The sequence below is a fragment of the Cetorhinus maximus genome, chromosome 13, assembly GCF_964194155.1.
Source record: "Cetorhinus maximus chromosome 13, sCetMax3.hap1.1, whole genome shotgun sequence".
NCBI lineage: Eukaryota > Metazoa > Chordata > Chondrichthyes > Lamniformes > Cetorhinidae > Cetorhinus > Cetorhinus maximus.
This window is the reverse complement of record NC_135891.1, coordinates 30284270-30311828: the sequence shown is the minus strand read 5'-3', so window position 1 is coordinate 30311828 and position 27559 is coordinate 30284270. Positions and strand designations below refer to the sequence as shown.

Here is a 27559-nt window from a genome sequence, read left to right as displayed (position 1 = left end):
ACCTAACAGTTGGCGGGCAGGCGAAAGGCCAAGCGGCATTTACATTTTTTAGGAAACCTCATCCATGAGCGGGATGATGTTTCCTAAAGCTAAAACAAATTAAGTAAAAACATTATTTTGAAATTAAGAACATGTCCCATCTCATGTGACACAGTCACATGAGGGGACATGCTTCATTAAGTTTTTTATGTCTTTATTTATCTTTTTAAAAAGCACTTCAATATCTGTGCCTCAGGGAGATTGAAGCGCTCTTTCATGTGCAGGTGCGAACTGCGCCCCAGGCCCACTCTTTCTCCCCCCACCCCCCCCCAACCTGCACAGGTAGTGCTCAGCGCTACCGCTCGCAGTGCACACAGGACGGGCCTTAATTGGCCTGCCTACGTGAAATCGCAGTGCGGAGCCAATCGTGGGTGGCAGTCGACTCCCCGACCACTCCCGCCAAGCCAGCTCGACAATGGAAAAATTGAGGCCCTGGGGTTTCCAATACACACATCTTTGAAGATGGCAGGATAAGTTGAGAAGAAATTTTTAAAATTAAGCATGGGGTCCAAGGCTGTATCAATCAAGGTATGGAGTACAACTTCAAAGAAGTTATGCTTAACCTTTATAAATGGCTGGTTTGGTGTCAGCTGCAGTGTTGTGTTTAATTCTGAGCAGCATTTTTTTAGGGATGACATCAAGGCCTTAGAGAGAGTGAAGAAGAGATTTACTAGCAGGGAAGAGGCATCACAGTGATGCTGAGATTGTTCTTGGACTAGGGAAGGTTAAGGTTGATAGAGGTGTTCAAAAAATATGAAAGAGTAAATAAGGAGAAACAGTTTCCACTGGTAGGTTTGATAACCAGAGGAAACAGATTTGCTGTAACTGAAAAAAAAATGGGAAATGAAATGCTTTTCTACAGCGCCATGAATTGTCATGATCTGGATTGCACTGCCTGAAAAGATGGTGAGAGTAGATTCAATTATATCTTTCAAAAAAGAATTGGAATATCTCTTTGAAAAAGAAAAATTTGCAGGGGAGTGGGAATAATTGGATAACTCTTTCAAAGAACAGGCATGATGAATGGCTTCCTCCTGTGCTGTATGATTCTATTCCAGTGCCCCAGTACTACACAATAGCATAATGCTGAATGAAGCTTTTTAATAGTAGTATATACATGAGGCCCAAAATAAAACCCATTTACATGGGCATGCCTACTGCCTTCAAAAAGATTGGATTCAGTGAACTGTGCCTTACTGGTTTGATCAATGATAATTATATTGTGCAGCTCATACCATGAAAAGACCCTAATTACTGCAGATCATAAAGAGATGGTGGCTGGTGTATTGAGATCAAATGGAGTTCCAGCACTGAAGGAGTTAATTGTTTTATAGCGACATATTGCAGAACAGGTCTAGACACAATTCTCAGCATAAGATAACATACTTGCATTTGATAATCGCTCGCCTAGTACACTTTTTGTATATAGCACTGATGATATGTGTGCTTTGTGCGTCGACGGTGCATAAGCGAATTTTTAAATTGCACTTTTGCAGCTGCAATGTATAAAGCAACAGAAAAGTTGCTTTTAAGCAAGTGAGCTGCAGGAGTTTGGTCACTGCCAACTGTTTGCTTTTTATACTTCTCCTAAAGCCTTACTTTGACTGCAGGCCAACCAATAGAAACGGTTCCATACAACCAGCCTGTTTTTTTCTCTCTCTTGAGGCAGTGGCTGTCAATACTGTGACCTTGTTTGTTTTAACTTGCAGCCAGTCAACATTGGCTGGGAGGAGCTAATGTGGGAGGTTGTTAAAACTGCTCTGCGCCTGGTAGGGAGATGTTGTGAAGAGATTAGAACTTTGCTTTTAATGTTTGCATTACACTTTTAATGTTTCATTTTTGGAGCTTGGATGAAAAAAAAGCTGTTTCTTTGGTAGTATTTCATAACTTTGTGAACTGCCCTTTGGCCAGTAGATCGACAGATTGACCTAGAAAATGTTTTTTGGCATTTTGAAATGCTGTGGTCAGCATCCTGCCAAGACTTTCGGCTATTTGGCTCAGTTTACAGTCACAACCAGTTTGCACTGGTTATGCTGCACAGAGCATATGGGGGATATCCTGTGGATTTTTAAAATTTTTGTCATCTGGCTTGTCTATGGATTAATTTTGGCTGCAAACTACTGATAGTTTAGTTTTTTTAAAGCACACACTGATTTATCTTTTCATATCGATAAATTGTGTGTGCCCTTCACCAAGCTTTTGGTCACCTGCCCTAATGTTTCTTCCATTGACTCCATGTAATCTTTTTATCTAATTAAGATCCTATTATGCACCATGGGACATTTTACTACTTTTGAAGGCTCAATATATATGGAAGTGGTTGCTGTAGAGTTGGCTGGTTTCTCTGCAGTACAGGCTGGGGAGCTGCATGAGGATATGCCTGCGTATGACATGTCTACATAAGTAGTTTCCATTATCAGTTTGGAAGGGGAATTTATAATGGAAAAAGTTGATATTAAATTTGTGCAAATGCAAGACTTTGGAGTGCAAATGAAGGCCTTTATCTTCGCCCACCCCTACCCCATGCCTGACCCATAAATTGGCACTTTCATTGTTCTGTTGCAGCAAAGAGTAAAGACATGGATAGAATGATATAATCTAACTCATGGCTTTGTTGTGAATTTTTTTAATATAAATTTTGAAACCATGTTCTAATTTTGATAGCCTTCTCAGCAATGATTGAAATCTTTTCTTAGCTCATTAACACATGGCTTTCGTACTTGATGACTTGTGTGCATATTCTATCAATGTGGTAGGAAGGAGTCTTTGAATGTAGAAGGTCCAAAAGAATTTTTTCAGCAAAGCGTCATATAGATCTTTAGACTCTGTACAGTATGCATATCTTTAGAGAGTCGTCATGTTTGGCTTACTTTTACAGTGGTGTAAATTTAATTTAGGTTTGCAGATCAGATTTATTTGAGCAATGGTAAAACAAACTAATGGAAGATCATAAAAGAATAATGGAGACATTATGGGAGATGTATGACCAAGTATGAATAACACTTGAAGGGTTGAATGAACCCTGCTTAATTACATTTCTTGATGTGTAATAATGCAGGTATATGTGACAAGATTACTGACCAAAACCGGATTACACAATTGAGAGTAATGTGCTATTGTTAATTGAACTTTATATTACATGCTGGATAGAATGCTTTACTCTTTTTCCCTGCACCAATATCACTCCAGGCACTCAAATCCATTATAACCCTAATTAAATGAAAAGTTATGCTTCCCCCTACACCAGGTCATCCAATCTTTTTGGTTTTGTGGTTGTATAGCTACATATCGTGGAGTGTCAGGGAGTCAACTATATAAATGTCTGTCCTTGGCCTGTTGCAATGTTCCAGTGAAGCTCAACGCAAACTGGAGGAACAGCACCTCATCTTCCGACTAGGCACTTTACAGCCTGCCGGACTTAATATTGGTGCAATAACTTCAGATCATGAATCCTCTCCTCCATCCCCACACCCATTCCGATCCCCCTTTTTCTAATCATTTATATTTTTAAAATATATTTTTCTTTTCCCACCTATTTCCATTATTTTTAAACGTATTCCCATCCATTCCTTTTAGCCTATTTCAATCCCTTCCCCCCACCCCACCCCTACTAGGGCTATCTGCCACTTGCTCGTCCTGCTTTCTACCCTTAATGTCACCATTAGCACATTTCTTAGTTAATATCACCACCGTTAACACCCCTTTGTCCTTTTGTCTATGACATCTTTGGCAATCTCTTCTTTGCCTCCACCTATCACTGACCCTCTATCCAGCTCTAACGTATCCCACCCCCCTCAACCAGCTTATATTTCATCTCATTTCTATTTTTCCTCAGTTCTGATGAAGAGTCATACGGACTCGAAACGTTAACTGTATTCCTCTCCGCAGATGCTGTCGGACCTGCTGAGTCTTTCCAGCTATTTTTATTTTTGTTTCAGATTTCCAGCATCCGCAGTATTTTGCTTTTATATAAACTTAAATCGGTGTTGCTGTCAATTTGCATGTATCTCAAGATGTTGGTAATACATTTTGGTCTGAGTTAGGACTTAGTAATAGGGTAACAATGGCAAGGACTCCTTCCAAAGCTGAAAGTCCAAACAGGCAAGAATCAGCAATTAAGAAATATTAGCACAAATGGAACCAAATTGTCTGAGCTTTGATAGCGTGGATTGGTAAGGGTTTCGTCTGCAGTTTGGACAGTTCCGTCTCACGCTGCCCAACAAACTGTTCCTAAGCTTCTACTCGTCATACTGCATACTCCAATGGGTAGTATTGTAATAGGAATAATACTGTTTCAACCAGAGGAGTAGAGAGCCATTTTAAGAGATGATGTTTTTTCCTTTGGAAGTATTGGTGCTGAAGATAGTGCTTGTTGCTGGCTGAACTGGCTCCTTAAATTTGGAAATAAGTAAAAGTACTGAAAATAGACTGATATATAAAACATCCTCCTTCTTTGCCAGTAGAGAATTTTGGCAAAATCAACAAATATATTGTACATGTTTCTTGTGCCACCACCACCACAACAATGTAGCCATCTCTTATATTCTTTTCATGTAATGGTGGCTGAATATAATGCTGTGGAGCATTGCGGGCAGGATTTGATGCTGTGGGAAAGACAAAATAAAGCAATTGATGTGGGAAGTACTAAAAAATTCTTGAGCTGCCTTTGTGCAGATGCTCTGTCTGAACTCCTTATTGGTATTGCTAATACTGTAGTACCTTCCGACTTCAGCCACTCAACTCCCAGTGTATCTGATGGAAAAATTCACCTTCTGTAGTGAACCACTTGGTATACTGATGGTGAGTGAGCTGCTATCAATGTTCATTTTTCAACTTAATAAATAGGAATCTGTTCCAGTCTTGTTGCCATCTCGTATGTACATCCAGAGTTTCCAGAATCTATGGCAACAGTTTGGTTTCCTCCCAATCAGATTTTTTTTTACCCTGGACTGTAACTGTAACCGTAACCTTGGATCATGGTTTGTGCTTTCCTTTCTTGAAAGGATGGACTTCATCAGAGCTTCTGACTGCTGTTGGTTTTTGCCATGTTTTAAAAAAAAAAGAAAGAACAGATGTTTCATAGAATTTTATGAGATGTATGATTGGAAGAGGTGGGGACGGGAGGAGGGACGGTGATGGCACCCTAGGGTGCAGTTCCATTCAGTAGGCGACAGACAGTTTTTTCATTCTAGCCAAGAAGCATAGACAAAGTCTGTAGCTTAACAGCATTGCAAGGACTCCTGTTGAGAGTTTAAAGATTCAGACAACAGTTTAAGAAGTGCTTAAGAAGTTATTGTGTGCACATACATTGAGATAATTTCCACAATGTACCTTGGAGGCAGTACCACAGCCATAGTCCCTCCCCACACTGGCAATGCCTATTGAAATTACTGTTGCAGTACTTATGGCTTTCACATTGAGTGCAGCTGGTGGACGACCCCCAGCACGGATGTTAGAACTACACATGGTTCTGGTTTTTTTGATTTGCTGCTGTAATTTGTCATTTTGTCTCCATGACATTACATTCTGCATTCCAGTGATGAATGAAATCCTCTCTAAGTTGTCCCTGCTACTTCCAGTTTATTATTAGTTAATGGCTTTTTAAATTATAGTTTTGGTTGGTTACATCCAAGTCAAATGCTCCACATGTTTTCAGATAGTTTTGGTAGGCATGCATCATACAGCAACAGATGTTGGTCATGCAGTCCCTCAAGCTTGATCTATCAACACAATTTGATGAAGGCTGATCTGTACCTTCACTCCATTTACACATTTTTTGACCTTTATTAGATAACCCCTCAGACATATACTTGGGGAAAATCAAGCCAAATTTATACAACCTGGTAATTTAACCCTTTAATCCCAGGTGAGTCACTTGCCTACATCAGAGTTAAAGAATGAGATGGAATGATTTATGATCATATCAAATACTTAAGATGTGACTGTCTTCTAGCATATAATTTCTAATGGGTAATATTATAATAGGAATAATATTGTTCTGCAGCAGATGGAGTGGGTAATTAACTGTCCACTTTTTATTGCAGTCAAGTTGCACAGCTGAAGATACAGTTTCATTCTTCCTGTTGTAATAGAATGAACGACAGCATGCTAATCTCTACATTTCTCAATAATTAATATAAGCATGTGGTAATTTAACTGTATCTTTTTAATTCTATCTCAACTTCAAACTCATAGGACCATGATGATACCGCACCAGCCTGAGTTCTGAGTTCAGGGAAGGGATGTTTCAATAGCTGTTCAACAAGTAATTGTACTGATCAACCAGCACAGCCCATACCATATGGTTGTATTAAACACCTGGAGATTATTTTCGATGTTAAAGACGTTACATAAATTAAAGTCATGAACAATTCTGCCAAAGCTTGAACATTCTCCCGATTTGTTTGCCTCACTTTTAAAAATTTATGGGTTTTGACCCACTTGCAGTGTGGGAGGCTGGCAGTGCATTAAGAATCTGGAAGTTTGAGCTTTGGGCTTGTCTATTATGTTTTAACTGAACTCCAGCACAGATGTTAGAACTGTACATGTTCTGGTTTTTTGATCTGCTTTAGTCATTTTGTCTCCATGACATTATATTCTGCATTAGCATCCTACGTCTGGGGTTCCCAACCGTTTAAAGCAGGCAGGAATGATGATGACCCACACCAGACTGTTGAAGCTTCACTATGTGAATGAATCCTGCGAGAGTCAGAGGCTAGGAATCTGACGGCGTTGTAACTCACCTCCTAACTCCCCAAAGCCTGTCCACCATCCACGAGGCAGAAGTCAGGAATATGATGCAATACTCTCCGCTTGCCTGGATGAATGCAGCTCCAACAACACTCAAGAAGCTTGGCACCATCCAGGACAAAGCAACCCGCTTGATTGGCACCACATCCACAAACATTCACCCCCTTCACCACCACAGTGCCTATAGTGTGTATTATCTGTAAGATGGACTGCAGGAACTCATCAAGCCTCCTTAGACAGCACCTTCTAAACTACTACCACCTAGAAGGACAAGAAAACAGACACATGGGAACATCCACCTGGAAGTTTCCCTCCAAGCCATCACCATCCTAATTTGGAAATATATTGTCCTTCCTTCATTGTCGCTGGGTAAAAATCCTGGAACTCCCTTCCTAACAGCACTGTGGGTGCACCTACAGCACATAGACTGCAGTGGTTCAAGAAGGCAGCTTACCACCACCTTCTCAAGAGCAATTAGTGATGGGTAATAAATGCTGGCATAGCCAGCGACGCCCACATCCTATGAATTAATTTTTTTAAAAGCCAGATTGGAAGCATTGTGCAGTTATCAAGCGGGAGCCAGCTACTTCATAGGTGGGGTGTCAGCAAGGATAGGCTGCTCCATGGTTCTCCAATGCATCCTTGGACAACCTGCTGCAGGCTGTAAGGGCCTCCAGCTACTTGAAAACAAAGCTGGAGTGGCTGGAAGTGGTTGAGGAGGTGAACAGTGGGAGTGTGGTGCCTCACTCCTGGATACAGTATCAATAGAAGTTTAATGCTTTCATCAAAGCAGGAAAGGTGAGTGCTACACCACATTCAAGTGCAAACCCCCTCACTCTTACTTCACCAGCACAGCACTCCTCAGACCAACAAACATTGCAGGTGCACTGTCAGGAAGATACAATAATTTTCATAATGTTATTGGAATTTATTGTAATGTAAAGTAATAGTGGGATCTGTGTCTGAATGTGTTTGTGTGATTTAATTGAATTAAAGGCAGCTGGTCTGAAGGCTTTGATAGAATAAAAGATAAGCTAGGTTTGAAATATTAAGTAGGTAAACATAGTTGTAAAGGGAACATTTGCATTTTTAAATAAACCAGACTAGATTGATTTCAAAGGAAGTGGTGAAAAGTTTTACCTAGCCAGGAGAAGTTAAGAAACAGTGTGTTTATTTTTCCCAGAGATTACTGATAAAATTGGTACTATAAGAGATTTTCATTATTAGAGAAGTAAAGTCCAAAGACATAGTGAAATAATGGGAATTTGCATTCAAAGGGGAAAATATGGATAAAGGCAAGAAGGCTGTGTGTAAGGATAGGAATTCTAAGATCTAAAACAAGTGTGAAAAAGCCTCCAGCATCTATGTCTCAAGCTGCTGTCTACAAAGAACTGAAGTTAAGAAAACTTACTTTGAATTGGATTGTTCAGGGTATCGTGTTTCCTTCCCTGGGTCTTTTAAAATCTATGTCCCTTAACTGCACATAGTTAATTTAGGGGATTTAGAATTTATCATAGTAATTTGTAGATCTTTGTGTCCTTAAATAATTTATTCTATTAATAAATGTTTAATTTTTAGTTTTGTAAGAAACCTATAAGACTTGGTGGTCTTATTACTACTGAATTCAAGGCAGGCATCTCGAAATTTATACAAATTGCAAAATATTTGTGGTAGTTGTTTCAGGTTTCCTTTCGCGATTTGAGCAGCTCAGCATTTACCATCGGCTGTGTCATAACAAAGTTGGGGGCTTTTTGCAGGATATATTTGAAATTCCTTGACTGGGTCAGCATTGGTGAATTTTAAGATTACAAGTACGAGAAGCATTTTGAATTCAGGAGTTGGTGTGAGGTTTCTTTTTTCAAAGTGGTGAGACTGCAATATGGCCTTGGCAATTGCTAAGGCTTGTCTGGGAGTTGAAGTTATAACTTTGGCTGGTTTAGAAAAGGTAAACAAAGTTAAGTTAATGGAATTGGCGGATAAGTTACAATTGGGATTACCTGCAGGGGCAAAGAATTCAGGCATAATTGAAGGTATAGCAAGCATTTGAAATTGGAAGGAATACCCGAGAAACCGCGTTCTCCAAGGGGTGGGTCATTGGGATGAGCTCGAATTCCGTTGCAAATGAAAAAATTGGAACTCGAGGCAGCAGAAAAAGAAAGGGAACAGGCAGAAAGGCAGGAAACAGAAGGAAAACAAGAAAGGGAATTCAAAATGGTGAGGTTAGAAAAGGAGGAAAAGAAAAAGAAAGAGAGAGAGAATTCCAGCTTAAAATGCAGGCAGTTAAAAAAAGAGATACCTGTAGGTGAGGAAGGACTTGTTTTCAGATCAGAACCTAGTGGGGAGATGTTAAAATTTGTACAAGCCTTTCCAAAGTTTGAGGAAAGAGACGTTGAAGCATTCTTTATTTCATTTGAGAAACATGAGAACTGAACATTATTGTTACAATCCAGGTTGGCGTATAGAGTACATGAAGTTTATGCTTCATTGTCAGAGGAAATGTCAATGAACTATGATGTGGTAAAAAAAAAGGGCTATTTTGAGTGCATATGAGTTGGTCCCTGAGGCATACAGGCAAAAATTTAGGAATATGAGAAAAACAGCCTGGGCAAACTTTTATTGAGTTTGAGAGAGTAAAACAAAGTAATTTTGGCCTATGGATACGGGCATTGAAGATGGAGATGACATATGCAACTCTTAGAGGTAATTCTGTTGGAAGAATTTAAAGATTCAGTTCCTTCGGTAGTGAGAACTCATGTGGAAGAACAGAGGGTTGAAACAGTAAGACAAGCAGCAGAGATAGCTGATGATTATGAGTTAGTTCATAAAGCTAAGCCTTTATTTCGTCACCCTTTTAAATCACATAAGGATAGAAAGTGGGAAGGTGAAAGGAAGGTGGGTAGCCAGGGAAGAAAAGGAGTAGTTGGAAATTCCCAGGAAGTTTTTTCTCAATAAAAAGGAAGATGCTGAGGGTAAAAGTGACATTCGAAAATTGAGGTGCTTTCGTTGTAATAAAGTTGGACTCACGAAATATGTGTGTTGGAAATTGCAGGGAAAATCTGTTGGAATTATAGGGGTGCAGAAAAGATCTAGAAGTAAAAGTACTGTGGGTTCTGAGGTTCAGGCACAGGAAAAAACAATGGTTTGTGTACATGTAAAACAGGAAGAATCAGTGATAGGTAAAGAAGTGCGAATGTGTTCACAATTTACCCAACAGAATTCTGAGGAGCAGGTTGGAGAAATATTTAAAAATTTTGTTTGTGAAGGGAAAATCTTTCCATGTGTATAGGGTGGAGTAGGTAAAAATGTTAAAATTTGAAGCGATGTAGGGTTAGTCAATCCTTAATGTTGTGGGATAGTGACATTTGTTGTTCAGAGGGAATATTGCAGGAGCAGGTGATAATAAGTGGGGTTCATGGAGAAGCTAAACCTATTCCATTGTGGAAGGTAAATTTAAAGAGCAAGTGGAAAGCAGTGAGGTGATTGTTGGAGTGATGAAAAAATTGCCCATTTGCAGGGGTTCAATTTATTTTGGGTAATGATAGAGCTGGATCACAGATACGAGTTATGCCTATGGTAGTTAAACAGCCCTGAAGAATTGTTTTTAACAGAAGTGTTGCAGAGAGAGCATCCTGGATTGTTTCCAGATTGTGTGATAACGAGATCATAGGCTCATAGGTTGAAACAAGAAGAACAGTAAATTCAAAGGCAGAGGGAAGGTGTGTCCAATTAGCCGACACTGTGTTGGATAACATTGTTCAGGAGGAAAGAACATAGGACAATGCAGCTGAAGTGTTTAACTCAAGGTAGTTAGTAGATTTACAGAAAAAGGATACGCAAATAAGACATTTATATTAGACAGCTTACACAGAAACAGGCAAAGTTTATTCCAGAATGTTATTACCTTGAGGGTAATATTTTAATGAGAAAATGGAGGCCTTATTATGCTTCAGCAAATGAAACCTGGAGGGAGGTGCATCAGATTGTAGTACCATTTAGATATAGAAATAAGATTCTGAGGATAGCTCGAAAATTCCAATGGGGGGAATATTTAGGAATTGGAAAATCATAGGCAAAGATACAAAAACATTTTTTTTAGCCTGGATTGCATAGGGATATAGTCAAATTCTGTAGAACATGTCACACATGCCAGGCGATAGGGAAACCACGAGCAGTGATTAAGCTCGCACCTTTAATTCCCATTCCAGCATTTGAAGAGCCTTTTACTAGGGTCATGATCGATTGTGTAGGACCCCTCCCTAAGACTAAAAGTGAAAATCAGTACTTACTGACAATAATGGATGAAGCAATACCTTTGAGAAATATTACAACAAAGAACATTGTGGAAGAGTTAACTAAATTTTTTTACAAGATATGGTTTGCCTAAAGAAATACAATCAGATCAGGATTCAGATTTCATGTCACCGCTGTTTAAGGAAGTAATGAACAGTTTGGGGATAAAATAGTTGAAGTCAACAGTTTACCATCCTGAATGACAAAGGGCTTTTGAAAGATGGCTTCAGACTTTAAAAACTATGAACAGGGCGTATAGTCAGGATTATCCACAGGATTGGGGTAGGGGAATTCCATTCTTGTTGTTTGCTATTAGGGATGCTCCTAATGCATCGACTGGTTTTAGCTCTTTTGAAGTAGTTTATGGTCATGAGGTGAGAGGACCACTGAATTGATTCATGAGAAATTGGTGGGTTAAAATTCAGAAACTACTCTCCTGGATTATGTATCTTCAGAGAGCGATTGGACAGAGCATATGAGTTGGCCAGGGAACATTTAAAGATACCAGAGCAAGTGATGAAAGTGAAGGCAGATAGGAAAGCTACAGCTTGTAGTTTTGTTGCTGGGGAGAAAGTGCTAGTTCTGTTACCAGTACTGGGTGCCTTTTTAAAGGCAAGGTTTAGTGGGTCTTACAGGATTGAAAAGAATTTGAGTGAAGTAAATTACTTAATAAATACTCCAGAGAGAAGAAAGAAGCAGAGGATGTCATGTAAATATGCTTACGAAGTACTTTTGACAGGGAAGAGGACCAAAGGGAGGTGTTAGTGTTGGTAGATAATGAGAAAGAAGTAGAAATGCAAGATTCTGAAATTGATTTTCCTCTAATCATATGGGATAACGAGGGGGTACTTGAAAATTTAAATGTAATATTGATTTCCCTTCCAGACCAGTGTCAAAGTGATTTGAAGTAGCTATTGCAGTCATGCACAGATATTTATGGAAATAAGTTGAGGAGGACAAATTTAGCTATACATGATGTATATGTAGAAGTTTCATCTTCGCTAATGCAACATCCTTGTAGATTAAATCCGGCAAAGTTATCACAAGTACAGAAAGAAATCGAATTCATGCTTCAAAATGATACAATTGAGTCTAGTTTCAGTAACTGGAGTTCACACATTGTGCTGATACCGAAACCGGTTGGACCATAAAGACTCTGTGTGGACTATCAAAAGGTGAATGCGGTGACAAAAGCGGATTCATATCCTATACCATGGTTGGAAGATTGTATTGAGAAAATTGGACAATCAAAATTTATCACAAAGATTGACTTGCTGAGAGGATATTGGCAAGTACCGTTATCGGAGAGATCAAAGGTGATATCAGCTTTTGTGACCTCAAATGGACTATATCAGTTTAAAGTCATGCTGTTTGGTATGAAAAATGCCCCTGCAACATTTCAAAGACTGACAATCAAAGTAATTGCAGTCTGAGCAATTGTGTTGTTGATATTGACGACTTGATAGCTTTCAGTTAGAAGTGGGAGAGGCATTTACAACATCTGGAAGAATTATTTACTCGATTACAAGAAGCAAATTTGGTGGTGAACTTGGCTAAAAGTGAATTTGCAAAAGTGCAAGTTTTATATCTGGGCCATATCATTTGGAAATGGTAAGGTAGCTCCGAAAGATGTGAAAGTCAAGGCTATAGTGGATTTGCCCGTGCCTACAACAAAACGAAAAGTTTTGCGATTTCTGGGTATACGTGGGTTTTATTGGAAATTTGTACCAAATTTTAGCAATGTGGTTGCTCCGTTGACTGAGCTACTGAAAAAGAACAAGAAGTTTCAATGAACACAGGAGTGTCAGAAGGCATTTAACAGTTTGAAAATTGTATCAACTCTGACACCAGTTTTGGCAGTACCCAATTACTCCAAGCAATTTAAGTTGGTTGTTGACGCAACTGATATAGGAATTAGGGCTGTACTGTTACAAGAAGATGACGCTAGAATTGAAAAACCGATAGGGCATTTTTCATGGAAGTTAAATGTACAACAGAGAAGATATTCAACGATGGAAAAGGAGACTTCGGGTTTGGTGTTAGCGTTGCAGCGCTTTGAGGTTTATGTTGCAAATAATTCATCAGAAACAATTGTTTATACAGAGCACAATCCTTTCAAATTTCTGGACAAATTTCAAGACAGAATGCAAGGCTATTCAGATGGAGTTTATTACTGCAACCGTTTAATCTACAGATTATACATGTAGTGGGGCGAGAAAATCTGATTACAGATGCATTGTCAAGAGTTTGAAGCTTAAAAAAGAAAATTGAACATTTCAAACCTGGACACTGGAATGATTTTTGTTGATACCAAGGATTTGTGTATTTACTGTTATGAATCTGGTAATGTAATAGTGTAATAAGTATAGGAGGGAGGTACGGTAAGATCGGTTCAGAAAATGAAGCCGTCTTTTTAAATTATGACAGTTCATTTTTTAATAAGGCAGGGGATGTCAGGAACTTATAATTTTCATAATGTTATTGGAATTTATTGTAATGTAGAGTAATAGCGGGGTGTGTGTGTGTGACCTAATTGAATTAAAAGCAGCTGGTTTGAAGGCTTTGATGTAACAGAAGATAAGCTAGGTTTGAAATTTTAAGTAGGTAAACATGTGTGTAAAGGGAACATTTGCATTTTGAATAAACCAGACTAGATTGATTTCAGAGGAAGGGGTGAAAAGTTTCACCTAGCCAAGAGAAGTTAAGAAACAGTGTGTTTATTTTTCCCAAAGATTACTGATAAAATTGGTACTATGAAAGATTTTCATTATTAGAGAGGTAGAGTCCAAAGACATAGTGAAACAATGGGAATTTAAATTCAAAGGGAAAAATATGGATAAAGGAGAGAAGGCTGTGAGTAAGGGTAGGCATCCTAAGATGTGATGGTGAAAAAGCCTCCAGCATCTATGCCTCAAGCTGCTATATACAAAGAACTGTAGTTAAGAAAACTCACTTTGAATTGGATTATTCAGGGTATCATGTTTCTTTGCCTGGGTCTTCTAAAAGCTGTGTGTATTACTGTTGCCTTAACAGAAGTGTAACTGGGAGTTAGGTTAACTAGGGGATTTAGAACTTCTTATAGTAGTAATTTGTAGATCTATGTGTGTCTTTTAAATCATTTCTTCTGTTAATAAATGTTTAATTTAGTTTTGTAAGAAACCTATAAGACTTGGTCTTTCTGAATTCAAGGCACGAAACTCGAAATTTATACAAATTGCAAAACATTCCGCTCTTTCAAGGCAACCCTTCACATCCCCATCTGATCAACCACAACTGACACTCACCCTCATCTTATAGTCATATCACACCCATCTGTCACAGTAACCCTCCACAATTTTTGCCCTTCCATCCTCTCAACATTTCTCGCACTCAAATCTTTTTCTCCTTGCAGGTGAAGAGGACACAACAGCAGGGAGAGGCAGGGAACCAAGGATGGCCCTCCAATCATTGTGACTTTGACAGCTGCCTAGGAGGATGTAGTGGAGATTAACAGAGTCTTGGCATGCATGGATATTAGAGAGAAGATCTGGGGATGACATGGCCTACAACACTCATTTATGTTGGCTTGTTGTCAGCGAGTAATGAAGAATGATGATCTGCACAGTGATAACTGAGAATCCTCTTACCTTGTCAGTTCTAATTTCTGTCTTTCATCTCCCAAAAACCCTGCAAGCATCCTTGAGGAGCTGAAGGAGAATGAAAAGTACTTGGAGGTTGCATACTTGTCCCACACACCAACTCAGCTCATCTCACTGGGCTGTCACATGGTGAGGCACATGTCATAAGTGAACAGAATCAGGTGTTGGAAACCGTGACAGCAGTAGAGAGTCCCTGTCAGTTGGCAAGGGATCTTCCAAGCTCTGCTTATCTGGACACAGAATTTGAGCCTTGCGAGTCATTGACAGAGGATGATTCTGTACGAAGAGCAGAAAATGTGAGAGGTGCAGTCAGCATTTCCAGAGACATTGCACGAACGGAGAGAGATTGGAAGCGTCCAACTCCACCATGAGTGCCGTGATGTCTCAGACTGATACAATGATGCCTACCTCCGTCAAAAGAGTGGCCATCTGTATGCAGCATCAGGCATGGCAGGCAACAGCCTGCACACTCAGTCTGCCACTTTAAACAGGATGGAGGAAAGTCTCACCTTTGCCACACTTCAGTGAGAATGCTGAAGAGCCAAGTGCTGTCCAGCCCTTAGCTAGCAGGGGAGTGTGGATGTCCTATGATGGGGAACATGGAGAAGGGAGACATGGGAGTGGGAACTCTGTTCAAGTGTTGCTATTTCTCCCCATTTTCCCCACTAGACCCCCTTGAGCTCCACATGCTGCCTCTTATCCCAATAACCGAGCCTGTCCCTGCACAAGTTCTTTGGCAGAGCACTCACGAGCTCCAAAACCCAGAGGACATGAGCCACAAGCATCTCAACAATCACAGCAGGGGGATGAGTAGCCTGCTGGAGACACAGTGGTATTTGTAGGTGAACAAAGGTAATCAGTTGAGTGTTTAATATTGTGTTAGAATCTCCCTTTTATGTTCAATGTTTACGAATCATAAACTTATTTCAAAGCTCCATTGCTCTGTCCTCCCCATTGTCACCTAACAAATGGCCTTCAGCCTTGAGGAAAATGGTATAATGAGAGTAGAAGACCAGCAATGGATGTCAGTAAGATGGATGGATTGTTGACTGGAAAACTGCTTTGTGCTGGGCGGTGGGCACACTAGGTTCTCCATTGGTGTATCTGATGGCTAGTGCTGCCTAAGATTAACTGAATGAGTCTCTCTTGGCATTCCTTGCACCTAAGTGAGTGGTTGCAGGTCCCCTTGCCACATCAGGCCCTTCCTCTTCCTCCTGTTGCTCGTCCTCTTCCTCTCCTCCAACGATAGAGAAGTCATCACCTTCCTCCTCCTGCAGCTCCAGTCCTCTCTGCTGCACCATGTTGTGGAAGGTGCAGCACACTACTATCATTCTGGACATGCTGCTGCATACTGAAGCAGTCCACCAGACCTGTTCACACATCTGAATTACATCATTAGTGTCTCAGTGGCTTACTCGGTGAACATTTTTATTCTTGGGTGACTTTGGTTCTACCTTTTCTGAGAATCATTGGCAGTTGCCATTGACTCTGCTTGCGGTGTGAATATCTGGGAGTCTTGACTGGTGCAGAGTGAAGACATCATGGCAGCTTTCTGGGTATTTTGCATAAACATAATATTTCAGTGATTACATACTAGCTGAACATTGATGGAGTGGAATACTGCTGGTTGATCTGCATGATTGCCATGTGTGCAACCTCTGGCTCCCTGCAACTGTGGGCATCCAGCCAGAGCATCAAATCTGAGGGGCTCTCATTTCGATAGGCCTCATCAGCAATGAAATGGATGTAAGTTTTGGCCCTGGCAAATATGGCATTCACCTTCTGGGAGATGCATTTGTGCGTAGCTTATTGTGAGCTTATACAGATGTTGCCATAATTTCCTTGGAAGGAACTGGAGGTGAAGAAATTCAGGGCTGTGTTGACCTTAAGTGCCACTGGCAATTCATGCCCACTTGGAAGGGGGCAGGAGGCTGTAAATATCAGCAACAACCTGGCGTGAAAGTCTGAGCCTCCTGAGGCACTGATGTTCAATCATGTCCAGAAAGCTGCTACTCTGTCTGTAGATCCTGTGTCGGTGGTATCACTTCCTGTGAGTTGGATTTCTGTGTTCAGTCCCTCTGTCCTGTGGAGCAGCAGTTGGTTGAGGAGAAGGTTGCTGCTGTTCTGTTATTATTTGCTCATGGGATGTGAGCATTGCTAGCAAGACCAGCGTGTATCCTCCATCCCTATTTTCCCTTGAGAAGGTGGTGATGAGCTGCCTTCTTGAAGCACTGTGGTGTAGGTACACCCACAGTGCTGTTAGGGAAGGGAGTTCCAGTATATTGACCCCGCGACAGTGAAGGAACAGTGAAATAGTTTCAAATCAGGATTGTGTATGACTTGGAGGGGAACTTGCAGATGATGGTGTTTCCAAGTCTCTGCTGCCCTTGTCCTTCTAGGTGATAGAGGTCATGGATTTGGAAGGTGTTGTCTAAGGAACCTTGGTGAGTTGCTGCAGAGCATCTTGCTGATGATGCACACTACTGCCACTGCACCAGTGGGGGAAGGAGGCAATGATCTTTGCAGTAAGTCCTGTGAACAAAAACTTGGGCAAAGAAGCAGCTGTCATATTACAGTATTTAAAACCTGTCCATTGCTCAGCCCTGCCAATCCCCAATATCTTCTTGCCTTGTTCAACTTGGTGAGTTCCAGAAAACCTAGGAAACCCATACATTCACGGTTAAAGAAAGAATCCAGGGTTAAAATGCACTCCACTGCCTTCTAACATATGTTAATAGCAGACCTGCCTGTCCCACAGGGGTTTCCCTCACGTTATGAAACACGCTTGAGTTAAATGCAAAAATTGGCGGGTTTCCTCCTGCTGGCTTCCTCTTCTAACTGCTGCAAGCACTTGCATCTGCCCACCTTAGCAGGTTAAAACCCCCCCTCCAGTATCTTTAAAAGTGTATCTAAGTGACCCAGGGAGCTCAGCCCCATCTAGACACTTTGGGTATATTCTAAATGCAACTTAAACCAGAGTTCACAGCCCAGTCTGATAAGACTGCAAAGCATGTCCACTACGCTCTATAGTCGGAATGGACTTCTGAGTCTGAATTTTCACGACACAAGTTTGGTTTGGGAAAAATGGAAACCACTTGGCAATGCTGCTAAACTTATGTAGCGTAAATGCAACTTAAGAATTTAGGTTGGACCATGTGAAGCACATGTATGGCATAATGTACAGTGTAGCCCAGAAATACACAATTATATTTGTAAAGGGTGCCACTCATCTTCAGATGAAACGGAGTTATCACTGAATGGGGAAAATCTGTGTCGTTTTGAGTCCGTGTGGGGTTTACCTGTGATAACTATGTTTAGGGAATTCATCCAGCAGCTCATGGAGTGGAATTTTATTTGTTGAGGTGAGGTTGAGGCCATAAAATGCGGCGAGCCATCCAAATGTCCATTGACTTCGGTGGGACCGTAAAATTCTGCCCATGGTGTTTCTTCAACTTAGTGAGTATTTTGCTTAGCATGCAAATGAAACATTCTAGCAAATGGTAAAGAATTGTTTAACCTTCACATTGCCGGCAGACTCTGGGAACCTCTCTGATCTCCCTGGCACAAATTTATTTTAAGTGTCTGTTCAGACAGCATGATCCTAATAGTAATAAAGTCATTTGAAAGTCAGAGTTACTCAAATGTCAGAGTAACTTTCATTACAGTATTAATTCTATTCCACAAAATAAACACTAAAATACCATCGTAAATGTCTTTAAATTGAAAAAGTTAACTATATCCTTGGTTGCCACATCCTGCCCACTCTCTTAGCTTTTTGCAACCTTTCTAACTAATGTACCTTGATGTAGCTCGTATAACCTTTTATTCTTTTTTGTAAGTCCTTTTAAACAATTTGCTTGCCTTGCACCCTATGCTTACCCAGGCCTGTCATTAATGTGGGAGGTTTGGGTGAGAGCAACATTTGTAAAAATGTAGCCTAAAAATTGGGTCTGAAAGACCTTTTTTCCCAGCCAATCAGCACCTCTAAATCTGAAGGTTAAAGATTTCATGTCAGGAGTGATCAGTTAATTTTTGCCAGCTTTCCATATGGCAAGCCTTTTTGGTCCTGCATGTATAAAATTTAATTTGATGGTCTTGCTAAATCTAATCCCAGCAAAACAAGAAAGTTCAGCCATTGCATAATGAGGGTTAATGTTCTTGAATATTAACCCTCACTATAGGTGCTATTTAAGTTTGCATTCATTCTCCAAGAGGAAATGATTAGTTAAGTGTTTTATCTATGTAATCCAAAGTGTAATTGTTAGTGTACCTGTAAAGTTCAGTGTGGCAATGATTTAGTTTTAAATGTGTAATTGCAACATAAAAAACAGAGCAGCTGAATCTCAACTTGCCACACTGAGACCTACTCAAGATAGTAGCCCAAGGCCGGGATTTTCTGACCCCATCGCGAGCGGGACCCGCCGCAAGAGTTGAGAAATGTTTGCTCTGCTTGAACGCCTGTAATTCATGATTTCCACCAAGACTTGCAGTAGCATTGCTGTTGGATATTCATCTATTGGTGCAAATGTGACCTCTTAGGCCAGTAAACAGATGAAATATGTGTGACAAATTCACACTATGCACATGTTGAACACTTTGGCATTCTCTGAAACTCAGAGCATTGCTGTCCATGCACTCATGTTCACGATGCTGCAAGAATGTAAGCACGTGAGTGAAATGATCAAAAATTTAGAGGAAGTGCAAGTTCTCAGCCGGTATGTACAGCCCATGGAGTAGGTGTGAACCAATGTTTGTGCAATGCATTTCAGTACACTCGATAATGCAATAAGGGCCTAAAATTAATAAAGATATAACAAAGTCATCTGGGGAAAGCAGCGAATTTCAAAATGTGAACTTATTCCCAATCTTGCATGCAGTCTTTTTAAACAGCTGGTTTTCTACTATATATCAACTGTATTTCAAAGTCAACAAACTTTTAAAATGTTTTTAAGTCTACCTCCTTTCCACAGTGAATAGAATGAACATGAACATAAGGTGACAATTCCATTTGCATTGTAAACAGATTTGACAAATGCAAAGTTTTTAGTTTTAAACAGTGTTATTCACAGTATAATTCGTGGTTTTACAGGAAACCTTCAGAAGAAGCTGACATGGATGAAGTTATGGCAGCTGCAGTTTTGACCAGTCTCTCCACCAGTCCACTGGTGCGCAGTCCACCCTCAGGAGCACACATATTAGGTAGGCTTTTAAACCTAGAATGTCTTTATGCTCAGTCAGGGATTTTCTAATTTTGCAAAATTGTTTCTGTAATAAATAGTTCCGCTGACACGCTTGTGGTAAGATGCGTTCTTGTCCTGACAATCCTTCACACACTGAATTCCTAATTTCAGCTAGACCACAGGAGTAAGGTCCCAGTTGAGGATCACTGCTCCTCCTTAGGGAGATTGAGGTTTCTGTGGAGTCAGAACGAGCCTCGGAAACTGACAAGTTGCAACTTGGCATCCGTTTATTATCCGCAGCTCGCTAACAAAGTGGCATGTTGGGCAGCCAAACGCGGTCATCGTCAGTGCACTAGCAGGAAGTTTCCTGCATGTATTTTTAGAATCCAGGCATTTCATGTTCATGCAATGCAGGAACATTCTTTGGGATTTTGAAACAAATACTAGCAACAATATTGGGAACGTTGCTGCTAGCTGGGATTCATATACAAAACCTTCATTGCTGGAAGTTAAAAATTATGGTGTGGGGGGGGAAAGTGTATAAAAAAAGGCAATTAAAAGGTTAGGAAACAGGCTAATTAAGTTTTCCAGAGGTCCAAAAAATTTTTTTCAAATTGTTGAACTTAACCAAAGTTGGCTTTTTTTCTCCCTTTCCCTTTCTCTTGCAACAGAAACAGATGCTTATTGCACTAGAAAAAGTACTGTCTGTAAAACATTTTGAAATGTCCTGTGGTCATGAAAGGCACTATATAAATGCAAGTCTTTCTCTTCATCTTCCCATTCTACAATCCAGTACTGTTTCTTCCTTGTTTAATTCACATCTACTCACTTTTACAGTCCAGGACAACTCTTCTCTTGTTTGTCAATCTAATGCTGTACCTCCTGTCTGCAATTCAATTCAATCAGATTTTTAAAGTATCTTGCAATGATTATTATTAAATTATTTTTGCAATTTGCTTTCTCAGCAACCATTAATTTGGTTTGGCGATAGTGTCCATTGCCTATTGTAGTAGATACCATCCATAAATGTCCAGCTGGTTTGCCAGCCTATTATTCCATAGTACCATGAGTAAGGGGACATTACAATTTCTGCTCCAAGGAATTTACCATCTCTATTGCATGCCTTTTTGGAAAATTCCTGTATGGGAAAGGAAGATTGTAGAAGCATTTATCTTTGGTTTGCTGCTGTACAGTTCTTCTAGAGGACACCTGAAAAGTGGCATTGGAGAGAACGTTTGCAGGAGGTAGTTTGGCTACCTTGTCTGTTTGCTGTACACCTTATTAGAAGGAAAATAGAGGATTTTAATTTCCTTCAAAGCATTTATTTTCTGATACAAACTAGCTCACTCAGTATTGCATATGGATTTTAAAACCACTTATTTATGTGTTGTGTATTTATGTATATGTTGTGTACCACTAATTACGTTGACCTCTGTACTTACCTTATTTTGCTATATCAGACTTTGCTTTTTTGCTTTCCAGATAACTGTAAAGTGTCAAAGGAGGGGCCAACTTTGTCTGCCAGCTATGGCAGCAGCACTACCAGTGGTAATTGGAGTTGGGACATTCCAAGTGACCACTCCAACCCATCCACACCATCACCACCACTGCCAGGTGACAGCTCCAAACCATTATCTGGACAATCAGATGATGGCATTGATGAACCAGAGGCATCCCACTTCCTGTTTGAAGAACCTGCTCCCAGGAAAAGAAAGGTTTGATTTTTATTTCAAGACTGGATCTGCTCAGTGATTTTATTTTCTAACCAGAAACCATTTAATTGGTCTGTAAATTGCTTTACCAATGTAGTGTTTAGCTTTAACCCAACTGGGTCATTGCCCATGCTGGTTTTGCTTATTGGCTTGGTATGAAAGTTGCAACCACTAAGCTTTTTTTTAAACATTTTATTTTTCCTTTTCTTTCTCTCCTAATAATTGGCTTTGCAACCCTAGTTGTGTGTCATCTGCCCTGAAATCACTGGGTAGGATTCTTCTTCCACACAACCAAACTCAATTTTAGTCAGGATTGAAAATAAAATCTCCTTTTACTTATTCAGATCAATGTGTGAAGTAAACAACCACGTGAGACCATTGGAGAGCTCTGCTAATGATAAGGGATCTATGGTGGAAGAGCACTGATTTCTTCAGTAGTGGTGACAGCATCATTTTGTAATGCTGAACATAATTTTTTGAAGAATCTTGTTATTTGTTCTGTTATAACGCTACACAAAATGCATATAGAGACTGCCCACCTGGGATAAAAGTGTCATTACAGCTACTTTGGGCTTCTTCACATATTTTGTCATTTTTGAAAGATTTTGCAATTGGCATAGCACATATTTGGTAAAATTAACGTCGTAGTTTCAGTCTCCCCCTCCAGTCATACTTGAGTAACAGTTTACACTTTTATGGAATCTTAAATATAGCAAAATATTCCAAGGTGATTTACAAAATGGGGGAGTAATTGAAAATAAAGGAGCATCTGTGGAAAAGAATTGGGATGGGGAGTAACAGAGGGTAAGGTTGGAAATAGACAATGAAACATTTCTGAGGTTTAGAGAGAGAATTCTCTTAATAGTACTGGGTGGTGATAGCTGAAGGCTGTGCCATTCTTGGTGGAACATAATGGGTTGTGAAAGGAATGAGGGATGCATCACATTACAAATATGAAACATTGTGTATGTGCTGGGATGTGGTGCTGGGGAAGTTGTAGAGTTAGGTCAGAGTGAACCTACGAGGGATTTGTAGATGAGGTCACTAAGGTTGGGATGATAGGTCAGCTGGATATTGTGCAGAAAATAGAGGGAGTAGGAGAATATCACCTGAAACTTGCACCATGACAAAATGTTTTTGCGCAGAATTTCTAAGTATTATTCCTGTATCAGTTGTGTTTTGGATGAGTGTTTGAATAGTGGGGAAGAGGTGGAGGGGAATACACCTTTCAATGAATCACAAAGATAAGAAAAACTTTAGAAAGTTATGTTTATTTGGAGATAATCCACTGATTGATCTCAGATTGAAGTGCTTCTATTAGTGAAATCCACAATTATTGTACACAGTAATATGGTTTTTCTACAATACTGATTTTTTTCCCAGTGTTGCATGAAGCTTTTAAAATATTCTATCATTTTTTTTAGTATGGATTTAGAAAGCTAATAGGACGTTACAACTTTATTGGACAGAAACATAAGGTAAATCGTCTTGCAAGAAAGTTCATAGAATGAAATAGGTGTGTACATAGATTGGGAAACTGAAAAGATAAAGTTTGTGTCAACATGAACAAATAACTACTTAGCCTGTCTGCAAAGAATATTAAATTCTAAAACCAATTATGCTATCGTAGTGCTCAAGTTTGGAACTTAGCATTAGCTGCAGGCTATTTGTCTTTGGCACCCTGCATGGTTACATTGTTGGAGTGTTTTCAGAGTCTGTTTCAGCAGTGCAGGCTACTTGAAAACTTGCACCAGCAAATGAACAACACCTGTTCTTTAAAAAAAAAACTGCTGGGAGTATAATGCAACTCCATTGAATTTGCAACTTGCGACAGACCACTGCATTTATTCAAGCTCTTTTTTTGCTAGTGGGATATTATTAAGGCTTTCATTCCTCTGTTGTGCATGTAAGAAAGCCTGGGCTTATCTGATGATTTGGCTGTCTCATAAATACTGTACACCTTTAAAGTCAATGCACATAAATATGTTCTTGGAAATAAAATAAAAATTATATTGATTTTTAGCGAGGCATTTTATAAAGAACATATTCTATAAGCCATTTAAGTTTTTATTTTTGGGAAACTGAATTGGAAGTTAGCAGAAATCCAGCCATTTTCCCTATTTAACTAGTTTTCATCTTCTTGAGCCATCCACACACAATCCTGCAGTTACTGGAAAAATGTGACTGGAATTTCTGCTTTCTTTTATCAGCTACCAATGCAATTTTACAGCACAGATTTTTTTACATGCATCAGTAATTCCTTCACGTAAAGCTCTCATGTTAGTCTTAAATTATCTCTTTTGGATATATGTGTGCGTCTTTTGCTTTGTGTGTTTATAATGCTTAAAATCTAATTTGAGGGCTGTAACATGGCTGGCACTTGGAACTGCCCCAGCAATGTAATTTCTGCTCCAACCACAGAGGAGCCTTCTGCTGTTGAACAGGCTTGTTCACTTCTGGGTTTGAGGTTTTTTTTGTCTTTCATATTCACTAAAACTCCTTGCAGCTATTTTCTTTTGTTGACAGTGGGAGGGGATGTCCATTGCACTTTCCTAGTCTAGATTAATAATTACTTAAAGTGGGAAGATCTAACTGCTCTACATTTTTGCAGTCATTGCTACTTTTTAAGTGTATATTCAGCTTGTTTCACATGCATGCGGTTAAAAGACTACAGATTAAGAACCTTAAACATCAGTGTCTCAAGCTTAGAATGTGGTGCATTGGAAGAAAAAAGCTGAGATTTTAGAGACTCTGATTATAAAGCCTTGATTTTTATACATTTATTGGAAACCACACACAAAGGAGACAAACTTCACAATAAAATTGCAAAGATTTCTTTTGAATTTTTACATGGTGCATTGGGCAGTGGCACATTTCTGCTTTTTTTTGTGCCTTGTTGGCATGTGGCTTTCTTGGGTCCAGTGCAGACTGAGTTTAGCTCTAGGGCATCACTGTATTACATGACTCAAACTGTACCTTTAACTACAGCTTCAAAAGAGTACTTCTTCCTGCACTTGTTCATTTTCCCACCCTGTGCAAGGAATAGGCAATTAGGGAACACTGGGTCCCTCATGCTGTGGATCTGCTCCCAATTAAGAACTGGTTAGAGATTGTCAGAAGGTAAAGTGAAATCCACCTTGCACATAATTTTGGAATAGACAGGTTGTGTTCATTGCACAAATTTTGGTGAGTCCAAAGCATAGATTTTAGAAATCCTTGTCAGTTACTTATAGCCACACATTGGCTCTTGTCCAAGAAGTAATAAAGGCTTCAAATGGCTCAAATTGTTTATGTGGAATAGTGGAGTATTAGACCTTTTCACGTACTTCCATTTTTGAGTGAACAAGAAATCTTGACTTGTGTGTACTTAGGTAGTTCCCAAGGGCATAAGTTTGTACCATATCCTAAAAAGAGCAGCGTTCCTCCTTGCTGGTATGTAAATTCATATTAAGTTTTAACCATGTTAGAGGCTGCACCCCATCTAGGGTGTGGCTGTGCTGCAACAAATTGAACCATAGGACGCTGTAGTTTAAACCCATGCTCATAATTCACATGCTCCCTTGAAATTATCAGAGGAGTAAAGGTTGAGCAGGACAGTGATGCCACAGTTACTGGCAGAGGGGTGGAGGAGCTGCTATCATCATCTGGAGCGCCCTGAGAGAAGCCCCCAGACGACAAGCAGCTCGTGTGCTAATGTGAGGTCGGTCTGGACCTCACTGCTCGCCATTGATGGACCGGCACCCAGCAGAGATACTAGGTGTCTCATCCATCTCTCTCACTGGCACTGACCACCTGAGGTCATTGCCTGTGTGTGAGGGATTGCAGGTCCAAGCGCAACCCCAGGAACCCCTGATCCTGTTCCTGGAGCTGCCTCTCCATGAGATTCACTACTCTGTCAATGGAGAAGGCAGTGCACTCGGTGCTGAGGGTCAACGCAGTACTCATGCTCCGCATGGACTCCTCCATGACATAGACCATGGCACACAAACCTTCAAGAATCTCCACCAGATCCTCCACATCTTGTTGGACATCCAGAATCTGCCGCTTAATGAATCCAGAGGCTCATCATCTGCCTCGGACTCAGCATGGGTCCTGGTCTCCAGCAGTCCCCCAACTGCTGGTGCCCTGGGCATATTCTGCCTCCGCCTGCTCCTCATGTGAGTGCGTCATGCCCTCACCGCTGTGCACCAACATTGTAGCCAATGATCTGATGCCCACTGAGGTGCAGGTATCTGCATTGGTGCCTGGTGCAGAGAGGGGGTGTGATGCAGGTGCACCTGACGGCCACTGGTCCTCCGGCGTCAAGGGTGGCTCATCGAAGTATTGCACTCATTGACTGACTGGATGGTGATTCTAGGGGAAAAAAACGACGTCATTAGAATTGATCACACTGTCACTGCGCATGCTAGGCGGGCTGGCGAGACAATGGAGATCTGCATTATGGTACCATTGTCTTTCAATGAACAATGGGGACTTCAGGTTTGAGGTTTCCATTATAGATGAGACAACAGAACAATGTTTACACACTCTGACACACTCGCATCTGTGCACTGCACTCTTACCATCGTCAGAGATCCCTGCCTCTCCACGACCGGTGGAACGAGCTGGGCGCCGGCTCTCTATCACCAAGGCATCCATTTCGTACCTCGTCAATATGAACAGGTTAGGGGGGTCTCCGCCCATCCTTGATCTCGTGATGTTGTTATGACTTCTCTTCTGAAAGGACAGAGGAGCATTGATTAGTCCACTTTCTACCTGCAGCACCATTGCAGCCTGGCCAGCCCCACCTGAGAAACACCTTGCAGGGCACATCCGAGTCATGGCCCTCAACTCGCAAAGCATTCAGACCAAGCAGCCAGGGCTCACCGCCTTGGCCGGCGCCGAGGTCATTGACAGTTGGCACTCAGACTCTCACGCCCTTGAGCACCACGGGGGATGGCCAGCCATTAACACTTACCCACATAGATCCACACCAACTTGATACTCACTCTTGCCGAGTGCAGAAGGTCATTGAACCTTTTGCGGCATTGCACCCATGTGCGCCACACAACATCATGGCTGCTGACCTGGCTGCCATCTCTGTCCGTGCTTTCTTGGTCAGGGGTAGTGGCCGCCTCTTGCCATCCATGGGGATGAGGATGTCCCGCCTGGCACTGACCTCCTCCATGAGGATTCCCATGCACTCATCCGAGAACCGGGTGGGCCGAGTGCCCACAGGACTTGCCCTCCTGCCTGGCATGCCCAGCAGGTGCAGATGCCATTGCAGTTCAAAAAAAATGTTTTGTCAAATAACTCCAAAGCTACAAAGTGTCCCCTGGCAGCCTTCAGGGAACTGCCTCTGCTGCTTTTAAATCCCCCATGGGTCGCCAGGCCTGACAGGCTCCCGCCCCCCGCCCAGCTCTTCCGACCATTGCGCAGACGTGTCTCACGCTGGGCGGCCCTTAATTGGCCACCCAGAGTGAAATTGCGTTGGAAACGCGATCTCGTCTGGCAGCAGATTTTACCTCCGCTTCCGGGACTGCCCGTTTGGCACGCACGCCAAGCTTGAAATTCAGACCTATGAAACCGGGACAGGCCTGATAGGGTGTATTAGCTTTTTCCCTGTTCCTGAAAAGCCAGACTCGGTGAAGCTCTCCTCCGAGCAAAAAGCCATAAAACTGTAACCCTGATTCTGTCTCCATCCTGGATTTGCTGCTAGTGAAGCTTTGTGCTCGGAATGCTGCCACTCTGAATTTTCCTTATGGTGTTTACTAGGATTTAGTGTAAATGCTTTATTCACTTTGTTCCATCTTTTCCACTCTTGCAGAACTCCATGAAGGTCATGTTTAAATGTTTGTGGAAGAATTGTGGGAAAGTTCTGAGTACATCATCAGGGATACAGAAACACGTTCGCACACTCCATTTGGGGTAGGTCTGAAACTTGAGCATTTAAATTGTCAGACATATGACC

General features: G+C 40.9%; 1 protein-coding gene across 3 annotated transcripts in view; it reads left to right on the top strand.

Moving 5' to 3' along the window:
- Window positions 1-27559, top strand: part of LOC144688518 (zinc finger protein 704-like) — a 114296-nt gene that overhangs the window by 69297 nt on the left and 17440 nt on the right. For all 3 annotated transcript variants that reach the window (XM_078555195.1, XM_078555194.1, XM_078555193.1), the window contains exons 3-5: window positions 19807-19916; window positions 21380-21612; window positions 27416-27516. In XM_078555195.1, coding sequence (XP_078411321.1) covers window positions 19807-19916; window positions 21380-21612; window positions 27416-27516 — 444 coding nt within the window. The remainder of the gene's footprint in view (window positions 1-19806; window positions 19917-21379; window positions 21613-27415; window positions 27517-27559) is intronic.